The sequence below is a fragment of the Corvus hawaiiensis genome, chromosome 21 (assembly GCF_020740725.1).
Source record: "Corvus hawaiiensis isolate bCorHaw1 chromosome 21, bCorHaw1.pri.cur, whole genome shotgun sequence".
NCBI lineage: Eukaryota > Metazoa > Chordata > Aves > Passeriformes > Corvidae > Corvus > Corvus hawaiiensis.
Genome location: NC_063233.1, coordinates 4286941 through 4314846, shown reverse-complemented (window position 1 = coordinate 4314846; position 27906 = coordinate 4286941). Strand labels below are relative to the sequence as shown.

General features: G+C 42.5%; 1 protein-coding gene across 3 annotated transcripts; it reads right to left on the bottom strand.

The window, feature by feature from the left end:
• Positions 1-176: 176 nt before the first annotated feature.
• Positions 177-27906, bottom strand: SETX (senataxin). 3 transcript variants are annotated; one of them, XR_007207795.1, is made up of 27 exons: positions 27809-27906; positions 26601-26787; positions 25313-25493; positions 23820-24030; positions 23537-23646; positions 22848-23067; positions 22588-22707; positions 21417-21588; positions 20741-20831; positions 16052-20287; positions 15121-15220; positions 14528-14704; positions 13656-13885; positions 12971-13138; positions 12687-12843; positions 11766-11867; positions 11224-11336; positions 10457-10528; positions 10037-10186; positions 9442-9549; positions 8574-8761; positions 7850-7942; positions 7077-7241; positions 6477-6614; positions 4044-4131; positions 3684-3777; positions 3493-3580 (listed from the first exon to the last, which is right to left on the bottom strand). XR_007207795.1 is itself a non-coding variant. In XM_048325076.1 (26 exons), exons 3-26 carry the CDS (start codon positions 25490-25492, stop codon positions 2561-2563), a joined length of 8409 nt encoding a protein of 2802 aa, XP_048181033.1. In that variant the 5' UTR covers position 25493; positions 26601-26787; positions 27809-27906; the 3' UTR covers positions 177-2560. The 3 variants fall into 3 exon arrangements, 2 of the variants coding, with proteins under 2 accessions (XP_048181033.1, XP_048181034.1); XM_048325076.1 differs by lacking the exon at positions 3684-3777 and having other exon boundaries at positions 177-3580; XM_048325077.1 differs by lacking the exons at positions 3684-3777; positions 27809-27906 and adding an exon at positions 27098-27176 and having other exon boundaries at positions 177-3580.

The following is a 27906-nucleotide window of genomic DNA, read 5'->3' as shown; positions in this document are numbered from 1 at the left end:
AAATTGTACCTGATCTGTTTGTTCTTCATTGCAGATTTGAGTCAGTGAGAAGTGTGCTTTGGACTGGATTTTGCTTAGTTTTCTGTGTCATGGGTATAAAACAAAAGAAAAAACAAGTTAATTAAAGCTACAAACCTACTCTTGAGTGGTTTGTGGAGAGGGAAAAGTGTTCTAAGTGCAATAACCCAAGCATTTTTTATTGACAAATACAGGACTAATGATACAGACTGATATGGCAGCAATAATCCACTGCTGAAGACTGACAATGTAAGTCAGATAAATCTAGTATTAAACCAGCAAAAAGGTCTGAGCCACTGAACACACCTCCAAGATGATTTATGGAAAAATACAGGCATTATAGAGTACAACAAAAATGAGATGTTAAAACAAAATTCCTTCCAGCACGTGGCAAGTACTGCTCTCAGAATATGTTCTGAAATGCAGAGTAAGGAGAAAGAGAACTACAAGTTTCACAGAAACATTCTTGTGACTAAATTGCATTTCATAACCAGAAAAGCATTTCCTCATTAATTTTGTTGCCAGCTTCACTTTATTTACATCAAGACAGTCCAAATGGCTTCCACAGCCGTGGGGTTTGCAGAGCAGCAGCCTCTTAATGTGCTAAGTACAAACAGCAGGCAGGGCAGCACAGCCCTGCCAACGAGAGCCAAGGGGCTTGGAAGATGACAGTTTTTAAGTGTTCCTATTAACATAAAGGGAAATAACACACAGGGTATGGAGTCTGTGATGGGGAGTGACTGAAATGGCCAGTTTGGTAAGGTCAGAGTCACTCAGCAGCCTCACAAGTATCACACCAGCTGGAGAAGAGCACACAGGGCTGCCAGGAGGAGTCAGGGGTCACTGAACGATTCAGAATGCAACAAAACAAATAACTAAAGCTGAACAATGCACAGATGCTGATCTCACCTCACAGGGATCTCCCAGATTCTTCCCATTACATTGAAATATTCAGTCCTGCACAGCACAATGAGCTGGACAGGCACAGCCAGCAATAAAAGCCTCCCCACACACCTCCAAGGCAGCTCCTACCAGTAAAGCACGTTTGTTTCAGGCTTGGATGCATTAGGGATGTGAGTTTTCCTGGCAGTTACAGCCTGAACCAGCACCTGGTGCTTTGCCCAGTAAGGCACTGGCATCTCCCTGAACTGGACCACACAGACCTGTCTGGCAGAGGGTTCAAAGGACAAAGCTGGAATTATCCCTGCAATAAAGAAAACAGAACTGAGGATTGTGGCTCAACTGTGGCTCGCTTGCTCCAGCAAAGCCACTGCCACAACGCTGCTTATGTCAGTGACAAGGGACAGCAGGACACTGCTTCAGGGTGTCACACACCTGGAGATGGTACAAGCCGGCCCACTCCGTGCACCCAACTGGTACCAACACTGCAGCTCCTCCATTCCCTGAGAGCTGCACTCAGGTTATCTCCACACAAAACTCAGTGCATGTGAAATGCTGCTCTTCACCTCCCGAGACACGCACAAGCTCCAGAAAACAAAAGGTGATACTTCACAGTGACCCAAAGGGATTCTTAGTAGAAATAATTCCACTTTTATTGTGAAATGTTATAACAAGAGGAAGGTTTTCTTAAAAATAATTTGGTTTTTTGCCGTCCTCTTATAGTGGCTGCATATTCTTCATCAGCACAGTGGGAATAATCCAGTAGTAACACCTAGAAAGAACTACCTGTTCTTTTTATCCCTGTGGATCTCCAAAAGCTCCATACAAAGAAACTCAAGTGATATTACCAATAACTGTTAACTAGATCTTGGACCAAGATCTCACAGTGCTGTTGATTCCTCCTCACACAGTGGGACCAAACAGACCTCACAGGCTTTAATCTGCAGATTGTGTTGCCACTGCAACAAGAAAGGGATTCCAACTGATAGAGCAGCAGCAAGAGCAAAACTCAAGGCACATTTATATACAACAAAAACTCTTCAGTTCCTATAAAAACAGGCAATAAAATACACAAAATAAGTAGAATTCTTTCCATTCAACCAATGTACATCTGCCTCACTCCTTCCTGAGGCAGTAGTGGAGCATGAGCAAGAACCACCGCTACCACATTTTCAACATTCAGTTTCGTTATGAAATAAATTAGACATATTAGTGCAAAGGGAAAAGAAGTCTGTCTTTTGGGTTTTGGGGGTTGGGTTTTGTTTTTGCTTTACTCTGGTTCTTCATAAAAAATTACATCTCTAAGAAATTAGCATTTACACAAGGAAACTACCAAATATCTTAAAATAATTCTGTATACTGTACAAATATACATCCTTAAACATTTACAACCTCAGCTTCCTAGATGACTAAACCCACTGCTCTTTCAAGCAATGCAGCTACCCAACTTCTCTTTTCAAAACCTCAAAGGTACCATCTGTCAGGTATTAAGTCCCTCCACAATTAGGGACAGGATGAGAAAGAGATCTGATAGTACTCGTATCAATATAAGGGGGTTCCAGCTGTGCTAAATAATTTAAAATACAGTCCCTGCTAGACAGAAATCTGGGAATAGATTTTCAGTAATGAGCCAATAGTAAAGTCAGGGAAAGATCTTTCTTCTCTTGGCAGAGCTTGATTCTGTGTTCTCTGGTGATTCCTGGGATGGTCTCCTTGATAAACCACGAGAGTCTCTGTTCCACTCACTGCTACTGCTCTGACCTCCTTCACTGGGGGCTTTGGAACTGCTTTTGGACACAGCTGCTCTCTGGTCCCCCTCATGCTGAGCTGTGGGAGGGGCTGTGGGAAACACATTGCACTGTCCTGGTGTTTGCTGGGCCTTCTTGGCATTTTCTGTTCTGCAAATCTGATCCCTGGCAGCTGAGGACACGTCCAGGCCTTGCTGTGGTGTTGATCCTGGATTGCTCTGGGCTGACGGATGGCCGTCCTTCAAGGGCTGCTCTTTCCCTTTGGCTTCAGTTCGACTGGCCAGGCTTGCCAGCCTTGGGTCCCGTGGTTTCTCTGGAATGGCAGCAAGTGCTGCAGCCCCCGAGGATGCAGGGACATTTCCCCTCCTGGAATCTACAGCTGCAGCCCCCGAGGATGCAGGGGCACTGCCCCTCCTGGAATCTACAGCTGCAGCCCCTGAGGATGCAGGGACATTTCCCCTCCTGGAATCTACAGCTGCAGCCCCCGAGGATGCAGGGGCACTGCCCCTCCTGGAATCTACAGCTGCAGCCCCTGAGGATGCAGGAACATTTCCCCTCCTGGAATCTGCAGCTGAAGCCCAGGAGGGTGCAGGGGCATTTTCCCTCCTGGAATCTGCAGACGGAGTCCCTGGAGGCTGTGTGGGCCCTCGGCTTCCTTGGGGCACTGCATGGCCAGGGCCAGCAGCAAGTTCCCGTGGGCTGTTCCCAGAATTTCCAGGCTCACTCCTCTTGCCACTGGAAGAACCAGCCTGTGCCACAGAAGATATTGTCCCTCCTGGGACAGCTGGGAGCTGTCCTGGTGGCCTGAGCTTCAAAATCCTCAGAGCCTCTTTCTTATAATTTTTTTCTGTTGTCCTGATAATGGCGCCTCTTTTCTGAGCATCCTGAATCAAGTTATTCCAGTTTTTATCTTCCTTTAAAAAAAAAAAGAAAAACAAGAAAAACCTGTTATCAGCAAGAAATCAACACAAATGGACAGAGGTGTCAGAGGATGCACAACCTCTTTAATCAAGGTACCTGACACAACTGTCATGGAAACCACTGTTATGTTCCTTCTGGAATGGAAGAATCTTATGTTTCAGGTGCGAAACAGCAACAGACACTCTGGCTGCTGTAACACAGGGAAGGCACTTTGAACCATCAGAACTTCCAAAAAATGACCATTGCTCAATTTCCAGGGGTTTCGCTCACTGCCGTGGGGCTTTAGCGCCCCCTAGCGGCGAACTAACCCCCACCATCCCCCCCCCAAGACGCTCCCGCACCCCCCGCCCTTGGGAAAGCACAGAAATCAAGGACTCTCGGGACACACAGTTTATTCCCTGGCACTGGAGAGGTTTGAGGACGGTGCTCAGCCCATTCCATTGACACTGCACCTACCATGAGCGTCTGCAGCCGGCCCAGGATGAAGAGGCTGAAGCGGGCTCGGGTAATGGTGACATTCAGCCGCTGGAGGCTTGCCAGAAACCTGAGTGACAAGACAAAAACTAAGCTCCTAAACTACTTCTTCCACAAGGCTTAAGGGTTATGAGTAAAAGACATAAAACTAAATGTCACTGAAATTAATGGCAGCACTTCCTCCCCATCCCCAGACCCCGGGGCAGCAGCCCTGCCTTACGTGAAGGGCTGAGCATGAACTGTGTTTTCTTTCTTTCACCACTGATTCCTTGCAGGGAATTCCAATTCTTTCCAGCTCTTGCTGTTGATGTTGATGTTTCCTTTCTTAGAGCAAATCCCCTCTTAATGCCAACCACTGCTTCCTTAAACGTTCCTCAAAGTACTGAGGACATCAACCTCACTTCACCTATCAAGACTTTAAGCTTCTTTTTGACTTGAACTGAAATACATTAATAATATTTGGCATGATTAATGGGAAAACACCCTACTGAGGTACTGAACAGTGCATATGAATATTTTATTTTAAAGGTGACCTGCACTGGAAGCACGTCAAGGCAGACTTTTGCTTTGTCATGCTTCAAGAGAGGAGAGTATATCCTTGCAGAAGTTTGGTTTTGCACTAGGAAAATTCCCTAGCTTGGTTTTCAGGGATCACAAACCAAGATACTGAAACCTAAACAAATGCTGAGTGTATTCTTAAAGGTTGATTTCTGTTAGGACTCATTTACCAAAACTCAAAAAAAGCTTTATGAGACTAATATAAACTATTTCTACTTTAATGGAAAAGCTTCCAAAATGCACTGCTTATTCTAACAACATCCACAGCTCGAAAGTCCAACTTTGTTTGAGCCAGGTTCACTATCAGTGCCTGGCTCTGTGGTCACTGCACTGAGACCTCTGCAGCAAATTCACAACCCTGCAGTGAAGGCTGCAAAAACCACCGAGCCACCTCAAAAACTCTAGACAGTGCAGGGAATAAGAGAAGCAGGAAGCAAACAGGGGAGTGGATCCAGCAGCACAGAGAGTTCTCTAGATCTTGAGAAATGAAAGAGAGGGGACCTTGAAAAGCTACTAAATATTCCTGACAGCTTTTACAACTGAAAGCCAAGAAGATTATTTTCTCAGGAAGGGGGCAGGGGGGTGATTGTCATCCCTTGGTGTTTTCTTCTCCCAGTTACTTTCAGAGTAAATTTAATGCTGGACTAGCAACCCTGGGGAACAAAATACTTCACTCAGGCTACAAGGTCATAGGTAAGGGTGTGGCAAACTTATCCCATCACACCTTGCCAAGGACACCTGACCCTGAAAGAGAGATGTCCAAGCCATCAGCATGTACAGCTGCTAAGGCACTGCACTGGCAAAGCTTGAACATATAAACCTTTATATATTAATGTATAAACACAGTAAGCTGGAAAGTTCCTGCTGAAAGAGCAGAGGTTTAGTCTCTTGTCAGCCACAAGAACTGGCAGGTTCCAGATGCCTTCCATTCCCAAACTCAATCAAATTAAGAAATCTTCAAAAGGCATTATTGTTGTTTACTCCAAGATTTGGATTCTTTCTTTTCCCAAAGTATCACAGATCAGCACAATTAAAAGCCATTTTTCTTGCAATCAGAGAAACATAAGCAGCTTAGTGAGACCTGGTATGTGGAAACAAAGGTTTTTGTTTATGTGAGTAGACTTCCCCTAGTTTAACTTAAAAGGCAGTGAACTCTAAGAAGGCATATTTCATATTTTCACTACCATTTTTTAAACTAAAGTGATCTGCAAGTTAGAGAAACAAATCAGCAACTGCTGGAAGTGCTCTGGGGGTAAACGGCACACTCAGTGTTTAGTTCCTTCTGTTTCAGACAGAAAAAACCAACATAAAAAATTAGGAAATCTGCAATCTTGAATTAAGACTTCCTGCCAATCTCCCCCTAGCTAAGATAAGCACGTTCGTCTACAAATCCCAGATCCAAGTCTGCTACATCACATTCCAAGTGACATATACAACTAGTTAACAAGACCTTTATGGATGTTAACGGGACAGCATCATCCACAGAAGAGGAGTTTCATTTTAAGAACAGCATTCAGAAAGTTACAAGGTGTGCCAAAAGCCACAAGAACAGTAACTGCTGCAGTAAGAATGCAAAGAGCCAAGATCCCAAGGCCAATCCTGCCAAATGCAGGCAGTGGCAGGATAAGGGAGCTGTGCAAAGGGATCAGCACATAATACAGAGCACATCATCAGCATTTCCCTGCCCCTCTTGCTCAGACTTCTCAAACCAGGAACACCAATTCATGCACTGAGATACCCTTTAATTCTGGTAGAAGTGACTTGTTCTCTGTAACTTTCTTACCAGTCCTATTAAAAATATGACTTTCTCTACTGTGTCCCTGGAAATGGGATTGCAAATCACTGCAGGACACGTACCCAATGGATCCTTTGGTGCTGTTGGCCAGCACACATGCCACAGTGGAGCCTTCAGAGCTGTTTGCCCGCACACAGGACACGATGATGCAATCCTTCTCCCGGCCCTGGAACGCATCCACTGTGTCCACTTCACCCGGGCTGTTGAAGAAATGTAATTCAGCAGCTTGCTAATTCCGAGTTGGATTTCTAAGCAACATAGTGATGCAAAGAGCCTAAACACTATCCTTAATGCTTATGTCAAACCCACCCAGGGCGAGTTTCTCCTTCAGTGTATGAGCCTAAAGCTGAATTTACTGTTCTGAGATCAGCATCATTACTGAAAATCTGTTTGGGTCCACACAGCGTGGAATTTTAGGGTCTTTTGAATCAGCTTATTCAGAACAGCACTATAACCAAAACATGTATACAGATTATAACTAAGAAATGGCACAAGGAGACTGTGCCTGTTTTAAGCAAAAGGGTTACATGCCCCCTTTAAAGGCACAACCAAGTACAAATTTTAGCAGTACAGAAAGAAGCTGGAGACTTTTTGCCATTACTTAAGAGGATAAACAAAGGATTAATATGCAAGGCCCATTTGAAAGCTTGTTGTTTCTTTACCTGTTATTCTTAAACACACTTTCTAGTTGTTCCTGAATTTTCTTTTTCTGGGCACTGTAAGGGGTAATTATTCCAATGCGACGAACGCCCAGATCCTTCCTTTTTTCTTTAATTGTTCTAATTAGCTCCATCACCAGCTTCACTTCCCGAGGATTGCTGTAAGAGCTGCACAGGACACAATGGAAACGTTACAGAAACATCTTTGAGAGATCTTTTCAATTCAATGCTTTGGCCCAGTTTCATGGGGGATTTTGAGTCACAGCCCCTGTTTCGAACTTTTGCAGCTTTTTTCACACAGAGGCTCAAAGATCTTAGCAAGCAGACCCTGATGAGGGGCTAACCAAGCCTGGGAAGTGCAGACACTGAAAAGCTGCACTTCCACATTCCCATGCACCTCCCAGCTGTGCTCTCCTTACAGAACAGGTGAAGGGGAGGACTGAGCCTGCCACCTCCTGGTATCTCCTCAGTGTGCACCTGGGAAAGGGAAGTCACTGATTAAATCATGAACTCAAACTCTTGCTGAAGTTAGCAGAGACTGCAGGCATTTACTGGCATCTAATAGAGAGACACCAGGATTAAAACCAGTTTCAAATTTTAAAAAATGCCCAAACCATTCAACCTCTTTTTTTCATAAAATTAAATCGTATCAGCTGGAAAATGCAGTTCTAGCTACTTGATGCATATTGGAACAACAGAGGAGAGAAGACAACTCTTCTGTAGGCAATTAATTCTCAGAAAATCTAAACTTTGGCTGAGTAGAATGCAGGACTTACTCATTGTCTCGCTCCTCACGACCATCAGCTACATCAAAAATCAGGTATGGCTGGAATGGCCAATCTGAAGAACATCTGTTCTCCTCTACTGCCCTGGAAATAACATTTTCATCACTAGGCAACCATACAACTAAGAAATTCTAAGAACTGATACTTCATTAATTTACGTCATGGTTATCAAACACAAGCAACTCTCCAGGATGAGAGGAACTGGCCTCAAGTTTCACCAAAGGAGGTTTGGATTAGATATAAAGAAATTTTTCTCACAGAAAGGGTTGTAAAGCATTGCACTAGACTGTCCAGGGAAGTGAGAATCACTATTCCTGGAAGTGTTCAAAAATCACGTGGATCTGGCATGTGAGGACATAGTTTAATGGTGGAAATGGGCTGACACTTGAGCTTGATGGTCTTTTTCAACCTTAACCACTTCATGATTGTAATTTTGAGCTCTTTTCCTCCCCAGAGTCCTTAATCTTCCCTGCTACCCAAATAGTTTGAGGCCTGAAAAGGAACTCTCAGCACTCTGTATATGCTCAGTTTTAAGGGATCTCACCTCATCTATCACACCCAGCACTAATAGAGATGGAATGCACATTTTCTCCCATTAACTATCTTTCCCCCTCCCACAACCTCAAGTGTTTTTAAACTCACAATAACACCCTGACATAAAAAAAATTGCTTTGAAATACCCCCTGCCCAGAAAGGAGAACAGAGAGCTACTCACTTGGCAGTCTTTAGGGTCCTGCCATAAACGTAGTTGGATGGGAAGAGGCAGATGTCCGGGTGCATCCTGTACTGCACGGTCAGCTGCACCACGGGCAGGCTGTGGAGCACGTCCCTCTGCACTTGCTCCTCCAGGTGCCTCTGCAGACGGGCCATCAAGGACTGGTCGTAGCCATACTGCTGAGCTTTCTGCCACAGGGAGAACAGCAGATTTCATTTGGGACCTCGTTCCCCAGCAGGCAAAGTATTTGGTGTTTTTTAAACTTCTAAATCGCTGACAAAGTGACAACTACTCACACTTCAGTTTTCTGTGTGTGTTGGTCTTATTAGCTCAGTAAAGGCCACCTGCACAAATCTGAATTTTTGTGTGTAATCTTTAGCAAGACAACTTCCCTTACTGAGTCACAAAACACTAAAATTGAACACCAACCGTAATGAAAAGCAAGACTTTCCAGGTGGGATCTTGTTACACAAACACACAACCTGTAGGCAATTTACCCCTCTAAGGAAGCCAGCCTGACTTTCCTCCTTTCTTTATCAGGAGTGTTGAAAACAGTCCTTACACGTGGATACAAGGACATGCTTTTATACATTTATCCTTAGAAAACACCTGTAGGGACAGGAAGTCCCCATACAAACAGGAAGTCTTCATCCTCCTTAAGGAACAGGGTAGTGACTGAAGCTTCCAAAATGAGATAACAGCCTGCCAACAACACATCATCCCTCACAAACCAAGTGCCCAGCTTGAAGCTTGTATTGCCCCATTGAAATGTATCTTTTTCTCCCTCTTTAAATATTTTCTATAGATACTGTTGTTAAACTATAAGTACTCTATGGCAAGAAAAAAAGCAAAGACCTTGAACACTTACTAGTGATTTGACAGTAGGAGGGAGCTGTTTGGGATCTCCAACAAGGACAAGTTTATTGCAGCGATGGATCAGTGGAATCAGTGTTTCCACCTCACAGGACTGCCCTGCCTTTTGGATATGCAAACAGGACAAAAGTAGAAGTTGTAAGCAAAGGAGGGAAGTATGTTAAATTTTCTGTAACACAGCCAGAATAACTGAAATGCTTTAAGTCTTCTAAAAAAATTAAAAAAAAAAAAAAAAAGAGGAAAAAGAAGGACTTTTCTCTAGTAAAAAAACTACCAACAGATTTATTTTATTATTATATATGCAGAGCTCTCCAAACATATAAATAGAACCAAACCATCTGGAAATCTCTACAACAAAAAAATGTGGCTGAAGTGTGGTTCTAAATAAAAGCTGTCTACCCATTACAGCACCAAACAAGTCAGGAAAAGAATCAATTACAAATTATTCTTTCTCCTCATGGTTCTACTGGAGACGGGGCAGGCAACCCACAAATACTCCAGCAGCAGCCAAACAGCCCCAGGCTGCCTGAGCACAGCACAGGGCAGGCGTGGAGGTGGAAGAGGCTGCAGGTCTCAACAGCTTCACTGACCTCATCCACGATGACACAGCTGAAGGGATCGAGCCCCTTCCGTGAGAAGGCCGATTCCAGCAGGCTCCCCCCGCTGGTGCTCAGCGTGCAGCAGACGATGTCAGACTCCAGGATGATGTCTGCCTGCACTTTCTGGGAGTGCACCCGAACCTTCAAGCACAGCAGGACACCCTGGTTAAAATTCAGCCTTAACTGCAACAGTGAGTGCTCCTGTTTGGGCTTTTTTCCCAATATGCAGCCAGAGCAGCCCCAGATTTCACAGCTGCCTGTCCGTAACTTACTCAAGTTTATGGCCTTGATCCATTTACCCACTACTTTATAAATGCTCCCAGCTACATCAAAACCAAATTTCACCACAATTAAAGGACACCAAGTATAAAAATACATCAGCTGAAGTTTATTAAAGATAAATTCTCCTACCTCCTTTAGCTGAGAAGCAAGTTGTTGTCTCTCCTTTGCAAGTCTGCCAATTTCATCATTTAACATTTGACTCTAGATGGGGGAAAAATTAAAGAGAAACCACCTTTAGCACCACCCATTTCCCATATACCTTCTTTCCTCCCACACCCTGAATCATTTCCTAAACATTTAGACTTGCTCAGACTGTCTGTTAATTTCAAACGTGTCTGAAGAAGCTGATCAGTTTCTTGGAAAGTTGTCAACATACTTAGGCTCTGCAACACACAATACCAGATCTTACATTTTTGTGCAACTGGGAATTGGTTTACCACCAGAAAACTCTCATTTGAGTACAAATGCCAAATTTTTAGACAAAAAAAAAAAGGAAAACTTCAAGTGCAACACATATTCCACAATCTTAGATCACGAGGTATCTTCCTATATTTTCAGTGAAACAAAACCTGAGCTTTGAAACATACAATCAAATGAAACCATTAAGATTTATAAATATGGTTATGTTAAAATCTAATTGGTGACAGAACCAAGTGAAGACTACTGAATGCTAAAGCAACAAGTGGCATGATCAACCAGTGGAAAATACTGGCATAAATAAACAAAAAAATTCCTGATGTGAAGTTCTTCATTCCCTTTCATGGTGCTACCAACTTTTCCATTAGTTGAAAAAATAGGTGAAGAGACAGTTCTGCTTAGAGGTGACATCAAAAATCAGAGTTCTTTTGGTGTTACGAGCACAAAAACCCAAATAGGATTAAAAATTGTCTTGCTACCTCTCTCTTCTCACATCTGTGCATGGCACGCTCTCGAGAAAGCATATCCAGCTTCTGATCCAGAGCTTCTTTCTTCTTCTGGATATCCTGGTCATAGTCACCTGGCTTTCGTTCTGTAATAAACCAAAGGAGAACATACAGGAGGAATAGAAAAACTGTTACAGTAACTCCAAATTGGACAAATTGATCTTTTTGCTGGGTTTTCCCATTTTCTATTGAAGTTTTATCTTGTACAATGAAGACAATGAGAATTGCTTCCCACTGTAGCTCTCAAATGCTTCATTCCTTAAAAATGATGGCTTTAACGTGTATGTAATGTAATTTCTTAAAGAAAAAAGTCACCTTGCTTATTTCTTTCCTTCTCCTTAGATTCTGGCTCATATATAAACTACCACTTCCCCACTAAGATTAAGAAAAACAGTGCTTCATGAAATACTATTGTAGAAAAATCTTCCTTCTTACAGGAACACATGGTCCATGTGGAAAACACCACCAAGCTCTTAGAGAAGACTGAAGAAAAGTCTGCTTTCCATGTTACTTACTCATTCTGTGTTCAACTTGCTTATCCAGGCTGAACCCCCGGACTTCACTGTTGATTGATTTTTCAGCACCAAGTCGCACTAATTTGATATCACCACAATTTCCTGTTTACAAAATCAGAGTCCAAATATTGTTAAATTACTCCGACTGTCTCTGTGCTTTGCTATGACAGTTTAAAAAATGTAAACATCATGGATAACAAACAAGGCTTTTCCTTTTCTACTTATCTGGAGTTTTCAGCACTTGACTTGTACTTAAATGCAGCTACAAAAAAATCAGTAATTCCAAACTCCAAAAAATAAAGATTTTGCCCAGGTTTTAGTGGTGGCTAACACTAAGAATGTTATTTTGAATTAATAAAACTACCTCTTACTCTCAGGTTTATCTAAAACTTCCAGAGTTCCCAACTTGGACAATGATGAGTCCCATCAAGTAATGCAGTTGGTAAGTCAATACCAAATTAATGTTTGGTTACAACGCAGATATTTCCCCCCTTGTCACTAACTAGATGTAGAATTCATCTACTTCGTATTAGTCACAAACTGGGAGGAGGAAAAATGAGAGGTTCTGACACATGAAAATTTTCAGTCTGTTTCCCATGACCAACAAAGTCCAACTTAATTCAAAATAAAGGCAAAAGACTTGTGTTCAAAAACTTAAAAACTGGTGAACTTAAACCAGCAGCATGAGGAAAGGGTCAATGTCTATAGAAAACAAAGTGTCATTTATTAAAAAAACCACAACACACCTTTCAGAAAAGCACATTAAAATTAACAACAGTACAAGGATGTACCAGTCATGTTCTGCAAGAGGAAGAAACTGCTCAGAGGAGCGTGTAAGTACAGTACATAATCAACTGTTTCAATTCCTCCACCAGGTTTTGCCCATTTAACATTAAAACAGAATTTTAAAACAAACCATACCCAAAGGCTCCTGTTTGTTTTGGCATTTTTCCTTAAATGCAATGATGATCTTTTTCATGAGTTCATCAAGAGCAGCATTTGATGGTGCACAGACTAGAAAACGGTTTGGCTTAATCTTGGAATTTTTTTCCCGAGCTGTTTTCTCATTCCTAGTGTTCTGTAGATTAATTAACAACAAACCAAAACAAGCTCCTTAGATTGTTTTCATTTGAAATTGAGAAGCCAGATAGTACATTCATGTAAACCAAACCCCAGCACATGACCATCCCATCACGTTCACTTACTTCTCTCAAAACACGGGACAGAAGTCCTACAATAGTTTTTGATTTCCCTGTCCCAGGTGGTCCATGGATAAGGCAGATTTTGGGAAGTCCTGGGTGTTGCTTTACCATGGCATAAGCTGTCTCAATGGCTCTCTTTTGATCTTCATTGTATTCATTCATACATGAAGCCTGAAGGAATAGACAGGGCAAAAAAGTAATGAATTATTGTTGATCAACCTATCAACCTTCCACATCAATTTTCTGTACTTTCAGAATGTCCTCACCCCTCTAGCTATAACTCAAAAGCTGGAAGGGCAGGGAAGCTTTTTGATTCTAGGTTTTATCTAGATGCACAAAACCCTCCCTTGAAAGTTGTAACAAAGGTTTTGTTCACTCTCCACACCTTTATTTACAGTACCCTTTTCATCATAGGTTTCATTTCCTGAACACTTCCCCAGTAAGGGGAAAGAAAACTGAAAGCAGTTTGAAGGACACCTACAACAATACAGCACAAAGACCAGAGCAAGTTCAGACCCCTCTCCCACCCCATCAGCCAGCTCTGAGAAGGGCAGTGTCTCAGTGCTTTTAAAACTTGGCTGTTTGCTCTTGGTCATCTCAAAAGCCAGCACGAAAAACCAGACCTGCAAAACTCATAGGCCCAAATGCCTTCTTTGTGCACCCTGGCACTCCCAGCTGCAGGACTTACAGCACTTCCTGAGGCTACAGGCAGATCTCTGGGACAGAAATCGTTGTAACTTGGATCTATGATGGGTTTAGCCAGGGGGCTCCTGCTCAGCAGCAGAAGACCTTTGAACTTTCTGTGTGTGGTCACCAGGGAGCCAACCACCACACACTTCACTTGCTTATGGATGAAGAACGACAGATTGCCTCGGGTTTGCACAGTAAGATGACAGGCAGTTTGCTGCTCCTTTTGTCCTGTTAAAGAACAACAAGAAACCAAGTTGTTCACTCAAAAACTATCCAAATTATTAACTGAAAGATACTCCAGTAAGTCACTCAATGAATTCAGCAGAACAAGATGCTGTCTTGTACTAAGGAATCAACAGTGAATTCTTGCAAAATCCCAACACTTCCCCACCCCCAACAAAAAAAAAGACCAAACAAAAAAACTAGTGCTCTGTACAACTACTCAGATCACTGCTTTAATAAGGCAGGTACTGGGTACTTGGTAATCCTGGTAATTAACAGTTTCAGTTCCCAAGAGAGTGACAATTTTAGTCAGTGAGATCGTAGAAGTTCATGGCACGTTGTGCTCTGCATGCACTTGTAGGATGGTATTGCCGTGAGATACTTCCTCATCACTAGTTGCTGGTTTTACATGAAGCAGTAACATTTGCACCGAAGGAATTCTCTAGAAAAATTATGAAAAGCAGGGCTGCAGCTTCATTTCCTGACTTTTTATAAAGCTTCTAGCATGAAACAGACCTGCTATAGAGGAAAAACAACTCCATTTCCTCTGAGGCGAGTGGTATATTACAACTACCAACAGCCAGCTATGAAGAAGCACTTCATGGCACCAAGAAGGATCCCATTTTTATTTCAAGCCCAGTTACTCACTATTTGCATAGCCAGATGGACGAGAAAATCGTGTCACGAGGCCAACATGATTCACTTTGTGGTTCTCCATCCCACTTTCTTCCCCAAAGGTGTCCTTCTCCTTGTGGACCACCAAGAGGATTAAGTCATCCTCCTTTGGATGAAGCTGCCTTGCCAAATCACTCTCTCGTAAATGAGCTACCCAAAAGACAAATTAAAATCAGAACATTGAAAAGAAAACGCTTACAATTATTTTCTGACTGTAGAAGTACTGTTCACTTTTAAAGCTGTTAAAGGTTACAGCAAAAGATTATCGTGAAAATTTTAACTCCATCCTGCACTCTTAAGCCTGAGCACAGCGTTATATAAAAACAGAGCAAGCCAAGGACAACTTTATCAAAACATGCTGAAGAAAAAAAACCCAGATGAAAGATATGGAAGGCACAAATTCCCTACAAAATACATATTTCTCTTAGGTGCATTCTGTAGAATAGCAAAGTTGAAATCCTTTCTATATTTAAAGCAAACACAAAAAAACTCTACAAGTGCCAGCTCATTATAAAGCGTCATCTTCTTGAAAATCAGAAGATTTTATTAAACAAAAAAACCCTCACCTGTAAAATGTGCTGTATTCATGTCAGCAGAAAAGTTCTGTAAGTAGAAGCAGTAACTTTTCTCCCTTCCTTTCTGGTTTTCTACCCATTCTTGTGCCAGCTACACATTGAAAAGGAAACAATAATACTTTGAAGGGTTTAGTGTATCAGAAGAAAAGCTTATCATGACTCAAAGGGGAAATAAATGAAACTATCAGACTGTCAAGTAAATTTACCAAGAGTCCTACCCATTTCTTTTCCTTCACAAAAGCATACCCATTACATATAAACACACAGGGCAAACAAAAGTTCTTCCTTGCCACTCACCCATTTAAGGTACTTTCTTAAAGCTCTTCACAACTACTCTTGAGTTTTCCCTGACTGCATTTTCACCTTAAAATGTCAATATTAATCTGGCATTGACTTTATTTTCTACCTTATTTCAATAGAAGTGATGCAATGACTGAACTTGAAAGCATTCAGACACTGATTGAAAGAATACTGTGTTTTGTCACTATTAAACTATAAACCAGTAAAGACTAGGGAAAAAAAAAACTTCCTGGATTAACCTATTCTCTCGTGTTTCTCAACAGAAACCGAAACATTAGTATTTATCCTCTTTTTACAGACACTGTCATTGAAAGATCTCAGTTTCTTAAAAGATTTCTGGTTTAAACTTTATATGCTATAGAGAGAGGAAGCACATCCTTTGTCACGTCTTTTATTGTGGGTGCACACCCAGGAAAAAAGAAACACTTCACTGAGCCGAATAACTCTGGTAGTCCCCAGTCCTAAACACAACTGTTTGGATTATCTACCCCAAATCATTCCTCTATTCTCATCTGTATCTGAACATTTTCAAAGGTAAATAGAGGACATAAACCAGGTTTTGATCGCTCCATAAAATTTAGCAGTGTTGATGAAACAAACCAAAAGGCAGAAAGCTACTTACTGTTTCAAAGGCATTGAGCATCATCAAGGGGAAAAATGTATTAAAATAGTCATTGTAGCCCTGAAATCGGACAGGAACAGAGGCTACTACGGACTGCAGAAGATTCTTGGGAGTTCCAAAGTGGCTGAAGTTTGCAAACATTTCGTAAGTCCACTTTAGGACTTGGTTAACAAAAATGCTGTAATCGCGCTGCTGAGCACCAAGAAAGGAGGAGTAGGTTTCTCGGCCAGGCCCTCTGGAAATATTCGAAGCATTGTCATAGCGTCTATTTTGTGACTGGAGAACATTATTGGTACTGAGGGCTTGAGGTACATTACTGAAACTTGGAGATTTGCACGTTGGATTTCCTGCTGGTGCAGGTTTTGGATACAGTGGTGGCCTGACTACCACCGGTTTGGCCGCATTCACTTTGCTTTTTGAAGGTGGGGGTAACTTTCGGACATCCTCAAGATCTTTGCTGAAGGCTGCGTTCCGTGAAGAACTTGCTGAGCTGAAAATTTTGGTAGTGGAAGGCTTTCTTATTTTAGGTGGCAGGAGAGAAGGCTTGGCAAACACGTGATCTGCCCCTGGGCTGGTGGCTTTGTGTTTACTACAGTATTCTCCAGGTTCTTCCACCTTTTCCATACAGTCTTTATAGCTACATTTCCTAACAGCTGAGGGTTCGTTCTGCTGAAGAGTTTCATCAGCATCCATTTCCTCTGGGGTCTTGCTACTTACAGCAGCATCTTGAACACTTTCCTCCTGAGAGCATAACTCCATATCCACAGGATCTAACTGAGTTAAAAACAGATTATCATCACCTTCGTCACTGCTTTCATCTGATTTACACCCATTTTGCTTTGAAGTTTTCACCTCACACTCAGGCAGGACAGTGCAACCTTTTCCTGAAGACTCATTTTTATCATCTCCAAGTGCAGTGGAAGAGAGACTTGAATCCATAGGGACAGGAGGAACCACCACACTGTTACCCTCCCATTTTCTGTTCCAGTCTGAAGAACAAGGCATTTTAGAGGCACTTGCCACCTCCTCCATAGAGAGGCTCTCCAATTTTCTCTCGCTGGCAGAGGGACAAGCAGTCTCTTCTCTTTTTTTCTCCCTTTGGTTTTCAGCAGATTCTTTAAGAGATGCCAATTCAAAACTTTGAGGCTTTTGTTCCACAGGTTTTGCACCCGCTTTGGTAACTTTGTTTCTGCTCTCCAAACTTCCTGCAGAAGTTTTCGCACTTCTTTTGGACCTCGCCTCCCTTGAATAGCGAAGGTCTTGGCAGATGAGCAGTTTTTTATTATGTTTCACAGACAAACGCTGAGCCTCGATCTGTTGGGTCCTCTTTTTCTGTGCAACTCCAATTCTGCCTGCAGCTTTGCCGTGGCTGCGCAGCAGAGCCAGGCTCTCCAGGGAGGGCTGGGACAAGTCAAACGCCTTGCGGGGGCCCTTCTTCAGGCCCAGCTTTTCCACAGTCGATGCTGGAGCAGGACTCTGCCGAACTTTTCTTGGAGGAACCACAGCAGGCATTGACCTGCCAGGCTGAGAACGCTCTGGCATGCTTTGAAGTGGTGTTTTATTTTTGGCTGTTTTAACAACGGGAGGTTTTTTAGGACTTCTCTGAACAGCCGGTGCTGATTTACATTTTGCTGTGGCCTTCCGTGGGCTTGTGCTGTTTTTCTTAAGGGCCAACTTTGAAGCTAAGGAGCGGGGAGATGTAGATGCTCTGGGTTCAGGCAATTTTGAGTCCAGAGTGAAGCCTTTAGCAGTACCTTTGTCTACACATTTCTCCAGCTGACCTTTTGCATCTTCCTTACTAACTGATTCTTGCAAGGTTGAATTAGTTGCTTCTTTTGTATCATCAACTACTTTCTGATGAGAAATATCCTCTGTCTGCTTTTCTATCGAGCTTGCTGCTTCTTCCATGGTGTCATCACTTAAGTAATCCAGATCATAACCCCATAAATCTAAGTTACTGTTCTGGAACTCATCTGAATTACTCCTCTCAGCTGCTGGTTTAACGTGATCTTGTTTATACTCCTGAGTTGTTTCCACAGCATACGCTTGAGTATCTTGCCAAGCTGAAAAAACCTCAGCTTCTGTTTCAAATTCAAAGTACTGAGAATCACAATCATCCAGTAACATGGGAGAGCCTGGAGACTTTGATTCTCTTTTAGTGCCACTATCTGAAATGCTGCTGGAAGCTGAAGACTGCTCTGCACACACATTTTCATTCTTGGTTTTTGTTTCCTCCTTGTCAGACACGCTTTTTTCTTCATCAGAAGAGTCTGAAATTACAATGACTTGATTGTTAGGGCCATCTGCACCACAGGGACACCTGGTACTTTGGCCCTCATTGGAAGATCTTACAGTACCTTTCACTTTCCTTCTAATATCAGACACATTGTGGCACGCTGAGCTTTCCTGGCTGGACACAACAGAAAAATTGATGCTTTTGGCATAAGCAGCTAAAGATAATTTACTGAGCTCTCTATCAACCTGGGAGTCTGATATAGCATCATCTTTAGAAACCGTCTTCACAGAATCCTCCTCTTTATTCCCCACTGAACTGTTCTCCCTCTTGAAATATTCCGAAAACTCAAACAACCTGTCACTTGATTCACGCTTCACTGACAGTGGCCTGATCATATCCCTCTTGTTTTCAGAGCTAAATGGAAAATAACCACATGCTGAAATTTTATCCCTACAGAAGGTCTCAGAAATTTGATTTTTGCAGTCATATTTATCCAAGTCTTTTAAATTAGGCTGCTCCTGGTTTGAAGTTTGCATGTTAGAGTTTTTCCTAAAGAAAGACATCAATGATGAAGCTGATTTTTCTTCTGTTGATACTTTTTTTGGTGAGGCGTCATTACGCCCTAAAAGCAAAGTACTGTCATCTTCCTTCCCCTGCACCCCAGGTTCATTTCTAGAGTTAGAGGAATCTAGCGATGCTTCCTTGGATAGCTGTTTAGTAGGGACCAGTGTGGACTGGAACACACTGTTTACACTTGTCTCCTGCATACTTTTGCAATTCCTTGAAGATAGGGAATCAAGATGAGTTTGAGCAGACAGATGCGGTGGCGTTCTGGGTTCTGCTTCGTGTTTGATTTCTAACTCTCTGCCCCTCCTGAAATCTGAATGCTGGGCATTTGAATTAAAGCATTGATCATCCGCATTGCATTTCCCTGCCACAAGATCATAGTTCCTATTTTCCTGAACTTTCCCACCTTCTTTTGTTGCCAGTGAGTTCTGTGGGAAGATACACTCCTGAGCTGTCAGGTTATCAGGTTCCTTTTTAATACGCATCAAGAGGCCTTCTGTGGATGTGCAAGCTGTTGAACTTCTAGATGCATCTCTGCATTCCTCTTCCCAGGCATTCTTTCTCCTATGGAAAGGGTTCTCTTGACAATCTCTGCCTTCCTTTGACATGACAAATGGTGAATAAAGGTCCTCTCTCTCATGTCCACTCATCTTGTATCCATCATCACATGCATTCCTCTCGTGCTTTATCGAGATGGTTGGCAAAGCTGTTGAGTTTGAACTGCTTCCTCCAGCCAAAGAGGTGCTCAGTGCTTTGCCGTTTATACTTCTTATAACTTGCTTTAAACACGTTTGCAACTCCTGGGTTTCCTGGCTGCTCAGCTGCCACCCCACAGCTCGATTTCCCCGCAGGAGGAGGTTGAGTTTGTCCAGGTACTGCTTGCAGAGGGCGTGCTGGCCGATCTGGTAGCCCTCCTTGAGCAGGCTGCGGATGAGCTGCACGCAGGCGTGCTGCACCGAGTTCGGGGCCTGGAACAGCCCCGCGCCCGAGCCCTTGGCACACAGCGCCGGCGCCTTCTCACTGCACCGCGTGAAGGCTCTGCTGGGAAGTGTAGCACACCTCACCACTGCCTCCACCCACTCCTGGGAGCTGATCCACAGCAAATGCAGGCACTTCTTGCTTCTGTGTAGCTCAACAATGGACACTAAGATGAGGAGGAAGAACTCAGAGATTTTGTCGCACTGCTGGATTCGTTCGATGAGGATGTCTTTGATTTCTGAGCAAAGGTAGTGGATGACCTCTACTATATAGGCTACACCCAAGTCCTTGAGATCCATAAGGGACTGAACAAAGGGGATGAACCAGAGGAACGTGCTGTGATGGACACGCATATCTCTGCCAATGTCAGACTGAAGCATGTTAGCCAGGGACTGCATATCTTCATACATGTTGGGGCAGTACTCTGGGCAAATGGCAGCCTTCCATCCAGTGTCCTGAAAAATACATTCACCACACAACATCCTCAGTGACATGCACACCTACACAGTGTAATATGGCACCTTTTTTGTAGCCATAAAAGTTACTTTCTTTTATATATATGTTCATTAAATGGTAATATCTCTTACATCCCAACGTAAGTCATTAAAAAATGCAAAAAATAAAGAGTCCACAGATGTATAAGGAACTAATTTCCTAAAACATTATCTATGAAGTTGGTGTGAAGTAGTAGTTCCTTTAAAAATCATTGTGAACTATTCAAAGACACTGTCATGCTGGCATAATTTAACCTCAGAGAACCAAAAACACATTTAAAGCCTTTAAAAGACATTTCATAAATGCAACACATTGACATCAAGAGATGAACACACTCAGAAATGTTTATTCTTGACAATGTCATTCAGTGACTACAGTTCAAAGAACAGGAATATAAAATGCTGGTTTAATACCTTTTGAGGCTTTTCTGTGTTATAATTATACACAATCTGACTGCAAGAAATCATGTCATCACCGTAGTCTGACTCTGGTTCAGATTTTGTCCTAAAAAGAAACACAAATCATTACAGACTCACACAATTAAAACCCTAAAAAAGTCAGGATAGACATTGCTTTTCAGATACCAAGTGACCATTAGAACTTGTCAGTGATAAACCATACCTATGAAAAGGTACCATTTTTAAAAGTGTAAAGCTTGTTTTATCCAGCTTGTAAGAGGTGGGGGAAGCAACTGTCTCAGGAAAAAGTTTTCTACTGAGTCATGGATTTGCCTATGTACATAGAACAAATGCCCAGAATGCCATCAACTGAAAATTCAGGAATTCCCATAAATTTACCAAATCCCAGACATGGAAAATCTCCATTAACCCTTCAGTGCAAGTTGGTTGTAGCACTAAATAAGCACTGTTAACTAACAGTCTTCCCAATTCAGGAAAAAAATCCTAACAAGTTTAACACAGACATGATGGTTGCCAAAAAGAAGTGAGCATATATTTTTTTTTGAAAGAACCTCACAATTTTAGGAGACCTACTTCAACTTTTCTTTGCTTGAAGTTGGAAACACGGTATTTTTTTAATTGCCATCTCCCTCCCCCAACACAAATTACAGCAGCACTGACAAGAACTGACCTCCTAAAGCTACTGCGAATATTTTTGATTTCATTGTTGTAGCTCACACTGTTTATTATGGTTTGAAAGGCTTGGACAGGATCAATAAGCTGACCCCAAACTTTAGATCCGAGCTGATCCAAAATAACCATGAAACAATGCAGGGCAGGCCAGAAGGGGTCAGTGGAATCATCTGAAACACAACAGCAACAGGGGAGAGGGTTGAAATGCAAATCCTGGACATTCTTAGGCTAAGCAGAAATTGCAAGAGCTGCTTCTCATTGATCTTTCTAAAATATCAATATAAAAGTATTCTAATAAGTTGCAATTGTACTTTTTAACCTGAAGAAAGAATTTAAAAAGTCAAACTCTCTTATCTACACAGAGACACTGCTCCTTATGCAGTCTTACATCAACAGGAGCCTGAATGCTCATTATTAATATTAAATAATACTGATGTTTCCCAACTCTATGAAACTGATTCTTTCACACTGATTTTTGTAGGGCTGTACTAAGAAGTGGCACAACTTACACAGCTGTTTATTCTTTTACTTACAGAGCTAATTTATACTTCACATTTATAATAAAAGCAATTGGTTCTTTCAAGTGTTTTTACTCCTTCACATAAGAAAATATATCCTCAATAAACACAAAGTTTATAAAGATCTGCTCATTTAAGAAGCAATCCTGGTCTTGAGCTCACAGGCCATTCCCAGACAATGCCATGGTAACCTATGGGGTTACTAAATCTGAATTCTAAATTTACAGCTGCAAAAGGGAGTCCCCTCAAAAAGACAGATGGAAGAGTCAAATTTTAAAGCAAGTTGCAGAAATTCAGGAGTTTCTTTACTTTAGGACTCAAAATTCAAACTTTATGCCACAATGAAACGTGCATTCTCTATGCACATGCAGCCTGTACATTAAATGAAAATAGAGACAGAAATTGGAGATTTGTCCTCTCAAAGCCTCCAAGTCAGACTTGGCAAAAGCACTGCCATCCCTTCTCCACTTCAGACTTTGGATGTCATCTTCCAGTATTTGCCAGTATTACCCAAATATTGCACCTTCCAGAAGATAAATAGGACTCATTTATAATCACCTCTCATTACACTACCAAGAACTTAACCAGGAATTTGATAAAGATGAAAAATGGGCTATAAACTGTCTTAATCTCAGCATCAAAATTAGTTACCAGCTGCTTCTTTCTCCATAGTGTGAAGTATAGACTGCATGAAATCATTTTGTTTTTCAGGGCCCAGTAACAAAGAGTCCATGGCTTGTTCTTCCAGCACTGACAGCAACATGCAGATCCCTACAGAAGAAAAAAAAGAAGCAACCTGTCTATATATTTGAAAAAATACAGAGCACCTATGAAATTGTAGAGCTCTGACTTGGAAGAAGTGCTTACAAAGGGGAGACTACACAAATTCATTTCTGATCATAAGTACTCACCCAGCCAATAGTTCTTGTAGTTGGCTGTATCATACAAATGAGCTGGCAGAAGGATGAGTTTACCCTTTTCAAACATTGAAGAGCTGTAAATATCTGGATTCTCAAAAAGTCCCAACTCAATAACTTTGAACAAACAAGTCAGCACTTCCTCTAAGTCATAGTAATCATCCCTGTCAACCTTCCCTAAATTCCTTGCTGTTAGGATGGCCCATCGACGAATCTAAGGATTGAAATAAAAGTTATATATTAATCAAAAGAACAAATAAAACCACAATTCTGTAAGAGGAAACACTGCTATTACAACTGGAACAAAGGCATATTTTTATTAATAGAGTAATTAAAAGTAAGTCTTCAAAATAATCTTTGAAATAGGCTTGCTTTACGTACAAGATTATGTTGGTGACAAGGAAGCTATAATTCAGGGTAATACCTACAAAGAAAATTCCTTAGGATTCGTGTGCAACAGTATAGCAATTGGTTTGTACTAATGTCATGTTATTTACATGTTACTGACCAAGATTTTCTGAGAGAACTGCATACTGTAACAGATGTCAAGTTTTATTTACAGATAAATGCACCACACAGATTTTCTAAAACCATGCAAAGACAGCACTCAATGCCCTCAGTATTAACATGGTGCACAAAACCAGGATTGACTGGAACTCAGCAGAACAGAAAAAGGAACTTACCACCTCATTTGGGTGTACCAAAAAGAGATAGATTCCTGGGTATTTCTCAAAGACCTGAAAGGAGTCGTGGCTTAGTTCCATTCTACAGAGCACTTCTACACACAGCTCACCTAAAAGGGTAAGACACCGTTATAGTAAGGACTAATCTACAGGTTCACATAAAAATTTATTTAGTATCAAAATAAATATAGACATTGACACTCTCTTTTAACTACTATTTATTTTCACCTCCTTCAGTAGAACACCACCATTCCCTTCCAAAGGGATGTGATCAGATACGTACTGACTTTCTTATGCAGCAGCAGATAGGGATATTTCAGTATTTCCAGCAGGGGCACTCGCAGGTTGTTCTCAAAATTTGGGCCCACATATCCAGACAGACGTGTCTCCCCATTCTCATCTATCAGAAACAACTCATCATCTTCTCCTGTTTCTTCATTCATGGATTTCTCCATGTGGGCAACAAGGCGGGAGGTTTCCAAGTCCCACAAGTCCTATTCAGTGGGGGAAAACAACCATCAAAGTGGACTTGTAAAGAAAGCGATTGAGGACATTGATTATCACGTACAGAAATCTTAATTATGCTTTCAAAACTTGAAATCTCATTTTGAAAAGTTTCTTTCTACGCATAGTCCAAAACACTAAAGCTTTGAAACAGAATTCAATTATGCAAAGTCCAAATCTCTCACTTTAGAGTTAAGACTACAAAGTCACTTTTAAAAGAATAGCCTTCAAACCAGAAGCAATTTCATAATTCTGTTAAATAGTCATATTCATTTCAATACTTATTTCAGGACACAGCTTAGTCACAAAGCTTTGTTCCACTGGCCAATACACAGAAAGACACAATACAGGAAAAGATCGTATTTAGGAAGATAGGAAAAGCATTTCTAAAATCTTGCCTTCTTACAGATTTTGCAATTAGTGGAAGGAAAAGAATATAAACAATGCAAAAAGACAGACTGATTTTCTGGATATTTGTAGGGATTCACTCACTTAACATTACTCATCTTAAGTAACTGCTCCCAACCTCAATTAGACACCAAGTTTATTCACTGCTGTGTTACACTGCAGTAAATGGACACAAAAAGGAACTTGCAGTAGGGTCCAAGTTCTCTTATTTCCAGTCTATGGAACTTCCAGTCACATGGAATTACACTCCAGAGACATCTAGCTGACCGATCTAAAGAGCAACCTTTTAGACACCTGTATTATGATCAATTAGCTACAAACACATACTTCACATTCCCAGATGGGAAAATAAGCTTTCCAAAAATATAAAATTGTATACTAGTAAGGGAGGATTACAAAGGAGGCTGAAATTGTTTTGATTAATTGCAAGGTCTTGCAAGGTCAGATCTCTGAAATTCAAACAACAGGAGAAAACTACGACTGAGAAGTGAAAGTGAACAAAAACAGGAACAACCCAAAAGCTGAAGAGAAACCAGCGGAAAAGAGAAAATACATTAAAGAGCTGTTAGTCTGGCAGATGTTCTTTGTTTCAGATGACAAACCACCACAGCACAAAAGAAGTCCAAGCTATAGTGTCTAGTCAGCAACTTACAACTAATGTTTTAGTTCTTGCCAATTTGAATATATGCAAAACAAGAGGGTCTCTGTTTTACAATCAGCAGTTTGCAACTCCACATAAAAACCCAAACCAGTTCAAAAGCAATGCAACCTATTCCCAAAACCCAATTAAACACAACCCCTGCATAAAACTCCCCCTATGCTGAGGCTGGACCACAGAAGCCTCTTAATTAATCTCTTAATTACCTCATGCAACCTTGGACATTCTTCCCTCGATTTGTGGTATTCAACCACACACTCCAGGCAGTAACAGAGGTCATCATTGGATCCTTCAAAATCTTCCTGGGACAGTCTTTGAGCAGCATAGTGCTTCAGGAACTCGGTGGTGTCAGCACCACTCTGTGTGCACCATCGGCATGTGCTCATTCTGGGGGTACAAAGAAGCAGGAATTAAAGTCCAAAGCCTTCAGGTTGCAGAATATTTCCTTTCAGCCATAACAGGACCCAATTTTCAAGTGTGGTGAATGTCAGGATTTCAGTTACTCCTTAGCAGCCTCCATGCAGGTGTTCTTACAAGATACAGGTGCATGCAGTTGAACAGATTAAAGCATTAAAGGGACAGCACATAAAAAAATGCCTGTGGAATAGCAAACAGTAAAAGTAAAGCACTGAAGTCAAACATGCAAACCAGGAAAAAAGCATGAAAACTCATTTTACATACAAAAAAAAAAATCTCCTTACCCACACATTGCACAATTTCCAGAACTACAATGCAAAGCTCTTTATATTATTTTACTGGTGTCTCTGGAATCTAGGTCTAGTGGCACAAAGTTTAATTAGCTTTCTTCCTTAATCTCCTGCTAAAATTTGTAGGTCAACAAATCCCTGTTGTCACAAGCAAAGGATATTTACACAGAACTTTCCTGTCTGTTACTTTTATAGACAGAAAGCGTGCTAAAATTCTCACCACAGATTGCTTTCCTCTAAAAACAAAAATTCTTCACTAAGCAGCAACAGAATCATCTCAGATCCTGCTAGTCTGAAAAATTCAACAGAACACTGGACTCACAGAATCGTTTGGTTTGGAAGCGTCATTTCATTCCACTCCCTGCCATGAGCAGGAACACCTTCCACTATCCCAGGTTGCTCCAAGCCCCATCCAGCCTGATCTTGGATACTTCAAGGGATGGGGCAGCCACAGCTTCTCTGGGCAACCTGTGCCAGGGCCTCACCACTCTCACAGGGAAGAACTTTTCTCCTAACACCCAGTCTAACCCTGCCCTCTGTCAGTTTGAATCCACTTCCCCTCATCCTATATCACTACAGATGCTGATGAAGAGTCCCTCTCCAGCTTCCTTGTAGGCCCCTTCAGATAATGGAAGGCTGCAAAAGCACGAACTCTTGAACTATCGATATAAAAAGAAAGATGCTAACTACTTCTTTTATTCGGCATAACAAAAATAGATAAAGCCAAGCTTTAAGTTTCCTCATACATACACATATTCCGGGAAAACCCAACAGTTGTGGCATTTACCTTTCAAAAAAGGAGCTATTTGCTGTGCAGGTGTGCCAGGTCACATGGTGGGAAGGAGAACAGCGCTGCCCTGCAGCCAGGGAAGGGGCTGAGCCCTTCAGCCATACATGTCCTGAGTGCAGAGGGCAGAGGTGTATCCTCAGCAATCCACCCCCTGGTGACCAAGTCTCGGTAGTATTTCAAAGACCTAGAGCAAAACAGAAATCAAACCACTGAATGACAGAATCAGTCCGGCTGGAAAAGACCTCTGAGATCATCAAATCCAACCTGTGACCGAACACCACCTTGTCACCCAGACCAGCGCACTGAGTGCCGCATCCAGCTGAACACCTCCAGGGATGGTGACCCCACCACCGCCCTGGGAGCCCATTCCAATGTTCAACAACCCTTCCAGTGAAGGAATTCCTACTGATGCCCAACCTGAACCTCCCCTGGCATAGCTTGAGGCTCTGTCCTCTCCTGTCACTCACTGCCTGGGAGAAGACGCCAACCCTCACCTGCTGTAACCTCCTTCCAGGTAGTAGATCAGCAGAACTCGGTTCAGCTCACACTTAAGAATTGCTCTGGTATTTAGATTAATAACTGCATTAAAGCATTTCATGAAGAGATAAGTACGATTTGCAGGAGAATCCCTTCTGTCACTCAAATGCGGACACAATGTTTGTCTCGTTTTTCACTTAGAAAAAGCGTAAATATTTACCTATGTAAAGAAGTCGCTTAAAGGAGCGTGGGCGGGTGGGTACACGAACCGCAGTTGCGAGCAGCACCGTGCCCTGTAACGCTGCTACCGACACCCCGCACCGGCTGCGGAGCCTCGGCACCCACGCACAGAACGCCCGAGCACCGAAAACTCTTTCGGTTTCGCGGCTGGAGCCGCCGCAGCCGCCCCGGTGCCGGTGACGGCCCTCCCGCAATCCCAATCCCAATCCCACCGCTATCCTAACCCCAACACGAACCTCAACCCCTGGAGCGCCCCCCGACAGCTCCACCTGAGCGCTGCCCTCGCCTCAGCCGCCCTGCCCGGTGTCCTCCGTCCCTTCCCGCCAAGCGGAACCCAGCTTGGCGGGGCAGCGCCTGCCCTGAGGCGGCGTGAGGGACTGACACAAAGGGTGTCCCGGGCGGAGCGCGGGCTCTCCGGCGGCAGCACAACCTCCAGCGCGGCGCCGAGCGCACACACGATCCCTCTCCTCGTTGCCCGCTCCGCTCACCTCACGCCGCTCCCGCAGGCCCCTCGGTCCGCCCCGCACAGGCCGGCCCGGTCCGGCCCTCCCGGCACCGCCGCTGCCGCCCTGAGGCCGCGGCTCTC